Source organism: Phyllostomus hastatus, unplaced genomic scaffold, assembly GCF_019186645.2.
Source record: "Phyllostomus hastatus isolate PE091 unplaced genomic scaffold, TTU_PhHast_1.1 phas_scaffold_78, whole genome shotgun sequence".
In the NCBI taxonomy this organism is placed as follows: Eukaryota; Metazoa; Chordata; class Mammalia; order Chiroptera; family Phyllostomidae; genus Phyllostomus; species Phyllostomus hastatus.
Genome location: NW_025334041.1, coordinates 73,724,650 through 73,740,656, shown reverse-complemented (window position 1 = coordinate 73,740,656; position 16,007 = coordinate 73,724,650). Strand labels below are relative to the sequence as shown.

The window sequence follows — 16,007 nt, the reverse complement described above, 5'->3', positions numbered from 1 at the left end:
CAGTCTCTGAGGGAATGCGTCTTCTCTTCAATCCTCCTCGCAGGCCATGACTTGCTGGTCTGGGTTCTGCACACTGTGGGCCCCTTCAGGCTGGGTCCTCTGTCCCTGGGTTTTGCACAAATATATCTGCCCTTCTACAGACTCTCTCTTTTTTTAAACCTCCAGATACAGTATTTCTTCTCTTCACAGGATCGCCACATTAGGAGAAGGAATATGGAGTTCAGATTCACTTGCACTCAAAGAACACACCCACAGCCCAGTGGGTGGGGCAGACAAATGAGCAATTATGCAGGGTACTAGTAGTAAGGGCAACCAAAGGGCTGTGCCCAAAGTTTGCCCTGAGAGATGGAGGGACTTTCTGGAGGAGCGAGTGATTGGGCTGGCTTCTGAAGGGGAAATAAAGGCCAGCAAAGGAGAAAAGCAGGGTGTTCTGGGTTGAGATAAAATAAAAGAAAGTCACAGAGATGTAGATCATCATGATGACTTCAGGGATGCCTGTAAATTCAGGGAGGGTTGATTCAGGAGGATGAGAAAATGTCCCGGTCATTCTCCTCAAAGCTATGTAGCCAGTACCCAACTTCTGCGCATGCTCTGATGGTGATGAATGATGCTCAGGATGAAGGGAGGAGGATCCTCCCCTTCCGACAGGAATGCAGTGGGCACAGCCCGCACGGCTTTCTGCGCGTGGAATCCCCGATCCATGGGTTTGGAAAATCATGTTCAATATTACGTTCCCACAGTGTCATCTAAATTAATCTTTTAAATTTAGGTCTTTAAAAAGAGAGAACCCAAACCTAAGTGAAGATGTGGTGTTGATAAGAGCGTTACGGGACTCCAACCTGCCCAAGTTCCTAACAGACGATGCTCTCCTGTTCAGGTGAGTTCCCACATGTTCCTCAATGAAGCACAGCCACTGTGCAGAGGTAAAGGATAGTCTTATCTGCAAGCACATCTGTCTCTGACAAAATAATGGCTTTCTCATCTTTTCTGGAGATATTTACTGCATTTTAAAATATACAAGTTTAAATAAAGGCACCAAAATTTTAGCATCCATCCAATTATTTGGGTTTTTTTTCCTCAAAATATTTATCATCAGGCTGAGTGCTATACAAATTAGCATTTGGTTATAAAATAATCTAAGAAATTTCCCACACCCCCAAGAAACAGATTTGGGCTTAACATAAATGTGATTGCTTTTATCAATTTATTTCTACTTTTATTATTTAGTTTTATATTTATCTAAGACATATACATGTAGTAGTTTTAAAGATAAAAGTATCATAAATTAGTCTCATGAAAAAACAACAGTTCCCTGCTCTTCACCAACTTTCCAAAGGCAAATCATTTTCCTTGGTTTGTTCATTCATTCATTCATTCATCCATTTTACTATTTCCCTCCATTTTTTAGTCCCATGTCTCTTCCATGTTTTTTATTTTTCAGTTTTAGATATTATCTATTAAATTATTAACAGGGAAATGAAGCTCTTCTCCTTGATCCATTCTCTCTGTATATTGTAATATAACGAGCTAAATATCTAGGATTTCAATAACTTATCATAGCTACATGTTATCCATAGCTGAGCAATATTTTCCTGGTTATTAAATGATCTAGCTTCTTATTTTCCCTACATTTATTATTTTAGTTCTCATTTTTAACCCTTTACCTACTTTCCTATAAATCTAACATTGATTTGTCTCCAAGTTCTTCCAGAGTGTAAGTGTAAGCTTCCTAAAAAACAAACAAACAAACAAACAAAAAACCTTCAGTTAAACAAAATATTCTATTGAATTTGGCTCTCTGGAGCTCTGTGCTCTGCTCTGCTCTGGACTGGTTACCCATGACTCCTGGTGCACATCTGCCATCAGGGATTTCCATTTACAACTCAGCTGGGGATTCCCTTTGCCTTTGTCTTCCGTCAGTGCCTGTGTCCCCAGAATATGCATCTACTCCCTTTTGGTAGGACACAATGATGAAAATTGCTAGTCAGTTATCTTTGCACACTTACGATATTTGTATAATTGAGATCTCAGGAAGTAAATTTTCTAGGTCATAGGGTAATGGCATTTTTAATTTAAATATCCTATCAAGATGTCCTCCACAGACATTTTATATTTATGTAAGGGGTTTTGTAAAATTGCCTATTCCCTTTGAATGTTTTGGAAAGGAACCAAAAGTCTTTAATTCATGCATTTCTTTAATTATTAGTGTCATTTCTTGTGATCATTAGTCATGTATATTTACTATTCAAGAGCAGTTTTCTATTTTGCTCTTTTATTTATTGATTTGTAGGAACTCATAAAATATCTGGTATAAAAATTAGAAATATTTCTCCATCATTCATTCTTTAAGTTTGTATATAAAGTCTTTTATCTCACAGAAGTTTGGTTTTGTTACTTGTTTTTATTTTTTCACTTTGTTGAAATCTTTCTACAGTTGTAGATTTCTTGTCTTTCTTAGAAGGACCTTTTTACCACATGATGCCAAATTCAACTCTTACATTTTTATCCAGTGCCTTTGTTGTCATTTTATATGAAGCTCTTTACTATATCTCAAATGCATTTGTATGTATAGTGTGAGGTAGGGATTTAGCTTATTTTTTACCCATAGGAATACCTCATATTAACTGTTTCTAACAGAAAGTTGGTTTTTCCTTTACTCATTTTTTTACCTTATACTAGTTTTTTATTTTTATTCTCATCTTAGTTTTCTGAGTATCTACATTTAGTAATAAGCACATATAAATGCACTTGGGAAAAGTTGAGTTAAAAATATGATATTAGCCCTGGCTACTGTGGTTCAGTGGATTGAGTGCCGGCCTGCATGTGAACCACAGGGTTGCTAATTCGATTCCCAGTCTAGGACACATACCTGGGTTGAGGGCCAGGTCTCCACTAGGGGGTACATGAGAGGCAACCACACTTTGATGTTTCTCTTCCTATCTTTCTCCCTCCCTTACCCTCTCTAAAAATAAATAAATTAAATATTCAAAATATATATGTAATATTAAAAATAAACCAATTCATTCATCACCTTAGTACTATGCTATGTACTGTGGACAATACAAAAACATAAGAGATATGTTTCTCAGCTCAGAAAGTTTCTAGTATACTTAAGAACATTGGTCTATAGTACAAGAAACAAAATCAAACATAATAATAGGGAAATGATGGATTCTGGTATAACAAGTAGGATATACTTAGTACTGTGCATGTTTAGAAAAAAGATCAATAAGGAAAAGAGTTATATTAATGTTTAATCAATTATTTATAAAAAATATGAGCAAAACACAATGACCAGTGGTTCTTAATTGATTTTATTTTTATTATTTCAGTGGAATCATATCTGACCTTTTTCCTGGAGTCCAAATTCCAGAACATGATTATGGTATATTGCAGTCAACAATTATAGATGTCATGAAAAGACAGAACCTTCAGCCGGAGACATGTATGGTTAAAAAAGTGATACAGTTCTATGAGACTATGCTAGTAAGGCATGGTGTCATGTTAGTTGGGCCAACTGGAGGTGGCAAGACCACAGTCTACCGAATACTAGGAGAAACTTTAGGGAATTTGCAAAAACTTGGTATAGACAATCCCTTTTACCAACCAGTTAAAACATACATTCTTAATCCTAAATCTATTACAATGGGTGAATTATATGGTGAAGTAAATAACATAACCTTGGAGTGGAAAGATGGTTTGATGGCATTAAGTGTCCGAGCAGCTGCGAGTGATCCTTCAGAAGACCATAAGTGGATCATCAGTGATGGGCCAGTGGATGCTCTTTGGATTGAGAATATGAACACAGTGTTGGATGATAACAAGATGCTTTGCCTGGCTAACAGTGAGAGGATTAAACTCACACCTCAAATCCACATGCTTTTTGAGGTAAATATTTATATTGCACTGTGGAGCAAAGAAATCATTTGTTAGATTGGCATACCACCATAATTATTTTTTCTCACACGGATGTATTATTACTACCTGTAAGGCCTACCGTGGTGTTTTGTTTATGTACTAAATACTTACTAAATTGCCTGTTTGTACTGTATTGTCCATCCTGACAGTCACAGTCTCTCAAACATTCCTGTGTCTCTATAAACAGGAAATACAATAAATTCTGGCTTCCCCAGCACTTGCTTCTTTTCCTTTGGAGGTATTTAGTATATATAGATGAATTCACATAATTTAAAATGTTTTCTAAGTTAAAAAAAATTATTGTACTTAAAGTAAATAAATTAACCCAGTGTGGTAAGACTATCTGGTGGAGGAATTGAAAGAGTAGTGTGGACCAAATACACTGACAAAATACTATGGAAGATAATATCTTTATTGTATTCATTCATCAAGCATTGATTGAATGCCTGCTGTATGCTAGGTATTAGATTAGGCCTTGGTACAAGAATAAAACAGCAAAGAAGAGAAAAGAGAAGGGAAAAGAAATACCTAATCCCTCCCATAAGGGGCTGGCAGTATCCTACTAATGGGTTTTTTTCAACTTATGCTTCACTTAACTTTTCGCCTCCATTTCTGATTACTTGTAGCTCTCCCACTGTTTTCCTTATTACTACTCCTTCAATGTTCAACTTTCTTCAATTATAGGTGCAGGACCTGAAGGTTGCCTCTCCTGCAACTGTCAGTCGCTGTGGAATGGTGTTTGTGGATCCCGAGGAACTGAAGTGGATGCCTTATGTGAAAACCTGGATGAATGGTATTTCTAAAAACGTAAGTGCAACCAGATGCTCCCCAATGTCTCAATTTGTCAGGGCTCGCACTTCCCTTGAGTACCCACATTGCAATAAGACAAGGCTTCACTGTGCTTGATGGAGGGAATCTCCAGAAATGTTTACATGTTCCCCAAATCTGTCCTCATTACTTATTACCTCAGCCTGCCAGTCTGTGCAGTCACCCTGGTTCCTGCCTGTTCTGCCTGGTTTCTCCCTAGACTGGTTCCTCTCAAGGACAACCACAAACCACTTCCTTGGCTCTTCAAAACACAGCTAGGACAGGCTGGGGCATTTTAAAAGACTACAGAAGGCTTGGAATAATGAGAGAGATCACAATGAAAAAAAAAAAGACAGTTCAATCCAGTTACTGTCACAATTTTTGGATTTTAGGAACCCTTAGCATCTCTGAGAGCCGGAGAGAAGAGAAAAATAGTTTACCTCCCACTCAGTCGTAGGTTCAGGGCCCCAGACACATTCTAACCTCAGAAGTACCATTCTACCTCTAGTGAAGGAGAGCCATTACATTATTGTTCCTGGCAGCTCAGTTCCTATTAACTTCTGTACCCTCTCCATTCTGAAATAGGATTTCTCTTCACGTAGTTTAACAAGCCATCTTTTTAAGTATGTTGCCCCCTTCCAGCCCCCTCTCCAAAAAGCTATCTTCATTTTGCCTCTCCCTGTCTAAAAATGAATTAGAAAACTATTGTTTTGCTTATTCTTAGACATCAACATTTTAACAATATTGTGGTCTAGTCTCAGAGTACCTTATTAAAGAAAGTACTTTACAGAATTGAGAATTTATCATAGCTACTACCATAGGATTTTAAACCTTCCCAAATCCACTTTTTAAAATTGTATAGACTTTATTACTTAGAACAGTTTTAGGTATATGGGAAATTTTAACAAAATATAGAGGATTCTCATATTCTCCCTCTCCTTCAAAGAGAGTTGTTCATGTCATTAACATCTTGCATTGCTGTGGTACATTCGTTAAAATCGATCAATCAGTATCATCAATACATCATTGATATTGATACATTGATACATTATTGGTGTGTCAATATTAATAAATTGTTGATATATTATCAGTAATGATGCATTGATACTTTAACTCAAGTCTATAGTTTGCATTAAGGTTTACTCTTTGTGTTGTATAATTCTACGGGTTTTACAAACACATAATGTCATGTATCAACCACTGTAGTTATCATACGGGGTAGTATCACTGCCTTAATAATCTGTGCTCCACTTCTTCACCTATTCACTCTCCCTTAACTCCCCAAAACTATTTATGTCTTACTATTTCCATAGTTTTGCCTTTTCCAGAATATCATGTGGTTGGAATCATATAGTATGTAGTTTTTTCATTTAGTAATATGTATTTAACTTTCCTCCATGTCTTTCTGTGGCTTGATAGCTCATTTCTTTTTATCATGGAATAATATTATGTTGTGTAGATTTACCAAGTTTATTCATTCACCTGCTGAAGGACATCTTGATTGTGTCCAAGCTTTGGCAATTATGAATGACTATAGTTTACAACCCTGTATGACATATAGAAAAGTATTAGGAGTAGATCCTAAGAGTTGTTTTATTTCTTACTGTATCTACATGAAATGATAGATGTTAACTAATCCTATTGTAATCATGATTTCATGGTACAGTTGGCCGTTGAACAACACAGATTTGAACTGTGCAGGTCCACTTATACAATGTAGATGGATTTTTTTTCAATAAATGTAGGCCAACCCTTTGTATCCATGCATTTTGCATTTGGGAGGTCCAGCCAAATGTAGGTCAGTAACATTATTTTCCCATTCCCAATGTAGATTTCCAACCACCAGTTGAAAATACTGCATTTGACACACAGTTGGTTGAATTTGTGGATGTAAAGGGTCAACTCTACAGTCAGAAGTGACTTGTGAATCTTCAGCTGTGTGGGCATTGGCACCCCAACCCCCATGTTGTTCAAGGCTCAACTCTATATGTAAATCAAAGCCATCATGCTGTACACCTTAAACTAATACAGTGATATATGCCAATTATTTTTCAATAAACTGGAAACAAATTAAAACCAGAAAAAGTTCCTACAAACATCTATTTTCAGACTTTTCTGTAGACTTTTTTCCAACTCATTTGGGTAAATAATAGAAGCATGATTTCTAAATCATATGGTAAAACTATATTTAGCTTTGTAAGAAACTGCCAGGCTGTCTTCCAATTGTGTTTTCCCACCAACAATAAATGATTGTTCTTGTTGCTCCACATCCTCACCAGTATGTGGGAGTATTGGTGTTTTAGTAGGTGTTAAACAAGTAGGCAACTGTATCTCAGTATTTTAATGTGCAATTTTCTAATATATGATGTTGAGCATATTTTCAAATGCTTGTCATTTGTATATCTTCCTTGGTGAGGTATCTGTTCAAATCTTTTGCCCACTTCTTTTTTTAAGTATATTTTATTGATTATACTATTATACTTGTCCCAATTTTTTTCTCTCCTTTATCTCCCTCTCTCCCACATCACCCCCCTCCCCCCGCCACCGCCAGTCCAGCATTCCCTGCCCTTAGTTCATGTCCATGGGTCAAACATATAAGTTCTTTGGCTTCTACATTTCCTATACCATTCTTAACCTCCCCGTCTATTTTGTACTTACCATTTATGCTTCTTATTCCCTGTACCTCTTCCTCCATTCTCTGCCCTCCCTCTCCTTTCTGATATCCCTCCATGTGATCTCTATTTCTGTGATTCTGTTCCTCTTCTGGTTGTTTGCTTAGTTTGTTTTTATTTTTGTTTATATTTAGGTTCAGTTGTTGATAGTTGTGAGTTTGTTGTCATTTTACTGTTCAGATTTTTGGCCATCTTCTTTTTCTTAGGTAAGTCCCTTTAACATTTCATATAATAAGGGCTTGGTGATGATAAACTCCTTTAACTTGACCTTATCTGGGAAGCATTTTATCCGCCCTTCCATTCTAAATGATAGCTTTGCTGGATAGAGTAATCTTGGATGTAGACCCTTGTATTTCATGACTTCGAATACTTCTTTCCAGCCCCTTCTTGCCTGCAAGATTTCTTTTGAGAAATCAGGTAATGGTCTTATGGGAACTCCTTTGTATATAACATCTCCTTTTGTCTTGCTTTTAAGATTCTCTCCTTATCTTTCATCTCGGCTAATGTAATTATGATGTGTCTTTCAAGTTCTTGCTCTTCCTTTTCTCCTTCTGGCACCCTTATGTGTGTTTCTCCTTGGATTCAACTTCTTTAGGACTTTCTGAGCTTCCTGGGCTTGCATGTCTAGTTCCTTCACAAGATTGGGGAAGTTCTCTTTCATTAGTTTTACAAATAAGTTTTCAAGTTCTTGCTCTTCCTTTTCTCCTTCTGGCACCCTTATGATTCAGATGTTAGAATGTTTAATGTTGTCCCAAAGGTTCCTAAGCCTCTCCTCATTTTTTAAAAATTCTTATTTCTTCATTTGATTCTGGTCAATAGTTTATTTCTTCCTCTTGTTCCAAATTGTTGATTTGAGTCCTGGTTTCCTTCCCTTCACTGTTGGTTCCCTGTGTATTTTTCTTTATTTCACTTTGCATAGCCTTCACATCTTCCTCTATTTTGTAACCATACTCAACCATTTCTGTGAGCATCCTGATTACCAGTGCTTTGAACTCTGCATCTGATAGGTTGGCTATCTCTTTGTTGCTTAGTTGTTTGTCTGGAGTTTGGATCTGTTCTTTCATTTGGGCCATATTTCTTTGTCTTAGCACACCCATTATGTTTTAAGGGGTGGAGCCTTAGGTATTCTCCAGAGTGGGGCAACCCACTTCTCAGCATAGTGGTGCTATATGTGGGGAAGGTCAGAGATGGAACAATGCTGTTTTCTTGGCTCTTGCTGTACTTTCAGTCACTTCCCTCACTACCCATGAGTGGATTGTGTCATTTAGGGTGCTGATTCCTGGGTGGGTGGGCTTGTATATGTTCGAGGATCCCATGGGCCTCTCCAACAAACTCTCCTGTGAGACTGGGAGTTTCTCCCACCACCACAACCCCACATGTTTTTACAGTCAGAGGTTTTGAGGCTCTATTTCCCCATGCTGGAACCCTGTGTTTTGTGGTTTGCCTTGCTCCTCAATTGTTCCTCCCAGTTTATCTACGTGCAAATGTGGGGTATCCCAGTCCATCATCCACTGCCTTGCCACACATCCTCTCTGCCCCAGCTTCCCCTCTCCACCCCTTCTAACAGTCTGGATGAATGTTTCTTATTTAACTCCTGGGTTGTTGGACTTCCATACAGTTTGATTTTCTGGCAGTTCTCATTTTTTGTTTTTAAATTGGTGGTTATCCTTCTTTTGGTTGTAGAAGGAAGCAAAGACTATCTACCTACACCTCCACCTTGGCCAGACCTTTTGCCCATTTCTTACTGGGTTGTTTGTTTCCTTATTTGAGTTTGGAGATTTTTTTTATGTTTTGGATATAAGTCCTATATCAGATATGTGTTTTGCAATGATTTTTCCCCTAGTTAGGTTTGTCTTTTCATTCTCTTAATAATCAACATCTGTCACAGAGCACAAATTTTTAGTTTTATTGAAGTCCACCTTGTCAATTTTTCTTTCATGTACTGTGCTTTTGGTGTAGTATCTAAAAACTCATTTTGAAACCTAAGGTCACCTAAATTTTCCATTCTGTTATCTTCTAGAAGTTTTATAGTTTTGCTATATAGTTTTACATTTAGGTCTATGATCCATTTTAATTTTTGTGAAAGGTGTAATATCATTGTCTAGATTCAGGTTTTTTGCATGTGGATATCCAGTTTTTCTAGCATCACTTGTTGAAAACTCTATTCTTTCTCTTTTTACTGCCTTTATTCCTTTGTCAAAGATTAATTGACATATTTGTATGGATCTATTTCTGGGGTCTCTATTCTGTTCCATTGACCTTTTTGTCTATTACTTTGCTAGTACCACACTGTGTTGATTCCTGTAGCTTTATAGTAAGTCTTTAAGTTGGGTAGTGTCAGTTCTCCAGTTGTGTTCTTTAGTATGATGTTGACTATTTTGGGCCTTTTGCCTCTCCATATAAACTTTGGAATCAGTTTAATATCCACAAAGTAATTGGTTGGGTTTGTCATATAGATTGCATTGAATCTATCTAAATCAAGTTAGAACAAACTGACATCTTAATAACAGGACTTCCTATACATGCACATGGGATATCTCTCCACTTATTTAGATCTTCTTTGGTTTCTTTTATCAGAGTCTTACAGTTTTTCTCATATAGATCTTATATGTATTTTGTTAGAATTATACTATTTTATTTTGGGAGGTAATATAAATCATGTTTTGTTTTTCATTTAAAATTCCAGTTGCTTACTGCTGGTGTATGGGGAAGCAATTGATTTTCGTATGTTAACCTTCTATACTGCAGACTCACGAAACCTGCTTATTAGTTGCAGGATTTTTTGGTCAGTTCTTTGGGATTGACAGACAATCACGTCATTTGTGAACAAAGACAATTTTATTTCTTCCTTCCCAATCTGTATACCATTCATATCCTACTGCATTCGCTTGGACTTGCAGTACAATGTGGAATAAGAATGGTGAGGGGCTACATTCTTTTTAAAATCTTTGGAAGTTATTTCTACTACCTTACATAGATATTTTTAATGTCTTCTTTTATGGTTCTTTTTCATCAGTTCTAATTGTTAGAGATATCAATATAGCAGACTAGATGAAATACATATTGACAGTTTAACAAATGATTATAAAATAAACACCTGTGTCCCCATTACCAGATCAAGGTGTAAGACATCATCTGCCACCCAAAATCTTCCCACGTGTCCCAAGTCACAGGAGGCTTTTTAAAATGTTATTTATTTTTGTCTTATTATATTTATACTCTTTAGTCTAAAAGTCACAAAATACATTGCAATATAAAAATGTGAACCAACCCATTTCTAAACTTAATTACACATTTCACCTGGCCTCACTAAAATATTATTTGTTTTATTTTCAGCTGAATGAAGAAACCCAAGAATATATATTGAACCTTTTCCAACGTTATGTTGATGATGGTTTAAACTTCATCAATAAAAAATGCAGCCAAGCGATCCCACAAGTAGACATTAGCAAAGTTACTACACTCTGTTGCTTATTGGAGTCTTTGATATTTGGAAAAGATGGAATTAATTTGACAATGGTATGAAGGGTTTTACTACTGCTATAAAGCTAGCAAATGAGATTATTGTATAGCTCCTTTGCAAATAACTAACTCCAAATTTTCTGCAATATGATCATTTGATTTTCAAGTTAATTTTTCCAGGGACTAATGACTGTGAATAGATTAACAGAATCTAAAAGTTGGAAAAAATGATAGAGAACCTACAGTTTACTCTTATACTCAATGTTTAAATTCTCATACAGTCTGCAACATATTTCTAATATGTGTCTGTCAGCAGCTGCTTAAATACCTTCATGCAGGCACAAACAGAATTACCCTGGTCAGTTGAAAAACAACCTTGAGATTTTTTTTTTGGACACTCCTTGCCATCCACTTTCTCATCAGAGTATTTAAATTTGTACTACTATAAAACATCACTTTGTGAACCATCCAATGAAATATAAGAAACACACTCTGCCCTTTTAAAAATGCATGAGTCTACAGAAAAAGAAAAACAGTCTTTTGACTTTGCAATTTAGGGTTCTTTTTGTGTTAACCTAAAACATTAAAGTTCTTTCTCTTTGTTCTTTTAGGAACAAACAAAACTGAACACGGTACTATGTCAGACTTTTTTATTCTGTTATTTATGGTCTTTGGGTGGAAATCTAACTGAAAGCTACTTGGATTCTTTTGATACATTTATTAGAACACAGTTTGATGACAATCCTGATTCCAGGGTAAGAGCCCAATACAGTTAATTTTAACATATTAGCTCTAAACCATTAAAACTAAACTGCAAGACTAAAACTTTAAAAGCCTTAGTTCTGCAAATATAAATTCTTCACTAAAAGAGTTTCTAAAATCATTCATTCTTTTTTACTATAGATAAAATTTATTGTACTAAATTTTTTAGGAGTCCTCTCCTAGCCATATGAAGAAATTAAGGTATAAAACTATAAAAAAAGTCATACTAAGAAATGACTATTAAATTTGAGTTAGTAAACTTATCCTTCACAGTGTTACAGTTTAGCAATTCTGAAACTCCTTTCTATAGATTCTAAGATTGAGCAAATAAATAAATAAATTGAGGATAATGGCAAATAGTTTTCTCACTGTTAGAGAAGGGATTATAAATACGGAAAGAGAAAGATTTGAATGCACTTTGTTATTAGATTAGAATCAGAAATATTGTTACTCATGGATTCCATTATGTGTATTTGTGTATTTGCACATATACAAATTTCATAGTTCTGTGTGCTGAGAAGAACTAGAAGCAATAACACCTCAATAGCAACATGCAGACCCAGGATGCTAATTTCTAAATACTCTTCTCCACAAAAGGGAACTAAGCCTCCTTAGTGAAACAGCTAATTCCAAGACTGGGGCAGGGAAAGTGCAAAGTGAGACTAGAACATTTTCTTATGTCAGATATTAAAGAAGTGCTCAAAGAACAATGGGACATGTCAAAAGAACACAGGAGCCAGTTTGAAGGGGCTCCCACTAGCCAAATCTGGGCAGATTTGAGCATCAAAATAAACAATGGTATGGGGTTACAAGGCTTTGAAAGCAATAAAAACCTGTGAGTCCATACTGATAATAAAATATACATGAAGAAATAAATTCATGGAGGAGAAGGAAGAGCTCTTCCTTACAGTAGAATACCAACTAACCTGTAGAAGAGAAAATATGGAGTCAGAAAATCATTATTTTGCAACTGTTAATGGTAATAATTGGTTTAGGCAAGAATTGTCAATGTATACTGAAACTAGTATGTGAAGGTTTGTTTAAAAATATACATAATTTCAAAGTACCTCCTACAAATCACTGCTTAATTGCAGTCCAGATAAGATAAAAATAGTATCGTTGCAGTAAAAATCCTTGCAGATACCACCTAACTAAGTGATACATTTAATGTTATCAATATCGGGACTAACCTATGCCACCTGACCTGGCACACAGATAAGGATACAACATTGCTTCTGAGGTATTCCTTTCAAAAATTCATAACCTGAATCTATTGGTGAGGATATACCTGGAATACCCAAACACATAAACACTTTATAAAATAAACTGAGCTATATTCTTCAAAAATGTCTGATATGGGACACAAAGAAAGCTGGAAGACTTTTCCAGATGAAAAGACCAAAGAGATATAACTAAATGCAACATATACACATTATCCTGGATTGGATCCTAGACTTGAAAAAATAGGGCTGTGACTGACATTATTAAAACTATTAGCAGCCCTGGCTGGTGTGACTTAGTTGGTTGAAGTGTCATCCCATAAAACAAAAGTCACAGTTTTGATTCCTGGTCAGGACACATGCCTAGGTCGCAGGTTCTGTCCCTAGTAGGGGTGTCTCATCGACGTTTCTCTCCCTCCCTTCTCCTCTCTCTAAAAATCAATTAAAATTTTTTTATTACAAAAAACTATTGGCAGTATTTGAATATGGAATATAAAGTAAATAACATCAGTACTCAGTTTCCTGATTTTGATCATTCTACTGTGGTCATATAAAAAAAAATCCCTGCTCTTTAGGAAATACACAACAAAGTATTTAAAATATGAAATAGTATATACAACCAACTCTCACAGAATGAGAGCTAGATAATAAGGCAAATGGGCAAAATGTGAATACTCAGTTAATCTAGATAAAGAATATATGAAATTTCTTTGTACTATTCTTTTAACTTATATGTAAGTTTTAAAATTATATCAAAGTTAAAAGTTCCCAGAAAAAAAAAAAACAACCCTACATCAAGAGTCTGAGCCCTATGTTCTAACCAGTGTCTCAGTTGCTTGGGCATTGTCCCACAAGGAGAAAGGTCACTGGTTTGATTCCTGGTCAGGGCACATGCCTACGTTGCAGGTTTGTTCCCTGTTTAGGGCATGTCGAGAGGCAACTGGTGGAAGTTTCTCTCTCACTTTGATGTTCCTCTCCATCTCTTTCACCCTCCCTTCACCCTTACAGCCTTCCAGTACCAGCCAGGATTCAGAGTGGTATTGATTCTTCTTTCTTTTCTCACCTTTCCATAGCCAATGAAACACTAAGTTGAGCAAACTTTTTCTTCTAATTATATTTTTTCAAATATGTCCTCATCTCTTCATTCTCATTGCCTCTGAATAACTCAGTTTCTTTTCTGGGTTGTTAAAATAGCCTATTATTCCCTTGCCTGTGGTTCAGTCCTATCTAACTCACCTCTATGCCAGTGTCTTTTAAAATTACAGGTTACAATCTATTAATAGGTTTTGAAATCAGTTGAAAGACTCACAATTCAGTTTTTAGAGATGAGATAGCCACAGTCACAACTTTTAGTCAACACTATGCTGGAGCTCCTAGCTAGTACAATAAGGCAAGAAAAAGAAATAAAACAAAATTTGGAAAGGAAGAAATTAAAATGTCATTATCTGTAGGAAAAAGTAACTGAATAGTAGAAAATGTTAAAGAATCTACAAATAAATGATTAGAATTAATAAGTAAATTAGCAAGATCATTGGATACAAGGTCCACAGAAAGTTCAAAAATGAAATTTTAAAACAGTGTCTTTAATTGTAATAAAATATCTAATACTTGGGAATAAACCTAGTGAAAGATATGAAAGTCTTCTATACTACAAACTACAAAATATTACCAAGAGAAATTGTAAAAGATCTAAATACATAGAGATATATTATGTTCATGGGTTGGAATACTCATTATTGAGAGGACAGTCCTTCCAGGATATTCTGAAAATGCAAGATAATTCCAATTACATAACCCTAATAGACTTTTAAATGGAAATTGGCAATCCTATTATAAAATTTATATGAAAATGTAAAAGACCTATAATAATACAGAAAGTCTTAAGGAAGGAAAACAAATTTGGAGGGCTTAAGCTAAATGATTTCAAGAATTCAAGATTACCAAGCAGCAGTCCACAACCATTTTGGCACCAGGAACTGGCTTCTCAGAAGACAACTTTTCCATGGGCATTGGGGGGGGGGGGGGGGGGGGTGGGTGATGGGAGGGGAGACAGGAGGCAGAGCTCAGGAGGTAATGCTAGTGAAGTTTCACTCGCTTGACCACTGCTCACTTCCTGCTGTGCGGCCTGGTTCCTAACAGGCCATGGATCAGTACCAGTCCACAACCCTGGGGGCTGGGGACTCCTAATATAAAGCAACAATAATCAAAGTGCAACATTAGTACAAGCGTAGGCAAGTGGGTCAGACAGATAAGCTAGTTACTTAGCTCAGAGGAGGAGGATGCAAGTGTGGCTGCTACTGACAGGGAAAGGGAAGAAAGGAGCTTTCTGGGGCACTGGAATGTATCTCAATACATGTTCTGTAATGAGATCTAGGGATGGTTACATTGAAATTTACATTCATAAAACTCTTTGTACTGGATTCTTAAAATCTGACAAAGGGTATTGTACCTCAAATGTTTTTTTTTTTTAAACTAGAATAGAATAGGAAATAGAGTGAATTGCAGATAGTAGGAGTAAGTATCATACATATTTGTACACACACGTATATGTATTACTAGGTCACCTTTTCAAATGGATTTCTCACTGAGTCACTGTCAAATGATTGTGAAACAGCACTGCTTTACACGGCTATCAGAATGAACCTTCTGAAATGCAATCTAATCACGTCACCCACCTACTTAGAATCCTTTGCAGAACTCTTGCTCCAAACTCTAACAAGTGAGGCTTTTCATAACCTGCACCCTGTCTGTATTCCCTGACTCAACTCTCACTGTGTGTAGTGCCCTCTTAGTTCCCAGCACGCATGGCACTTTCAATGGCTTCAACCTCCTGACCTGTTCTCTAAACCTGAACCCTGACCCCTGCTTCCCCATCCCCATCCCATTCCTTCTTTGACCATCTGACTCTTGCTTGTCCTTCAAGTCAGAGCTGTAGCATCAGCACCTCTTAGAAGCCTTCAACCATCTGGTAGTAGAAGTAAGCCATCCCTCCTCCGTGCATACACTAAAGTCCATTAGAATTTTTTCTCCATGGGTACTAAGTAATGTCTTGTGTCCCCCATGAGAATTTCAGGCAGAGTCCTGGTCTCATCCAGCACTTGATCCCAGCACCAAGCACAATATGTGTCACAAGTTAAGTCCCTGAATGTTGAATTGAATTGAAAAT

At 36.4% G+C, this 16,007-nt stretch overlaps 1 protein-coding gene across 1 annotated transcript in view; it reads left to right on the top strand.

The window, feature by feature from the left end:
• Window positions 1–16,007, top strand: part of DNAH6 (dynein axonemal heavy chain 6) — a 247,493-nt gene that overhangs the window by 97,976 nt on the left and 133,510 nt on the right. Inside the window, exons 32-36 of the mRNA XM_045828050.1 lie at window positions 770–877; window positions 3,333–3,888; window positions 4,603–4,725; window positions 10,734–10,916; window positions 11,471–11,614. Of these exons, the coding sequence (XP_045684006.1) occupies window positions 770–877; window positions 3,333–3,888; window positions 4,603–4,725; window positions 10,734–10,916; window positions 11,471–11,614 (1,114 nt within the window). The remainder of the gene's footprint in view (window positions 1–769; window positions 878–3,332; window positions 3,889–4,602; window positions 4,726–10,733; window positions 10,917–11,470; window positions 11,615–16,007) is intronic.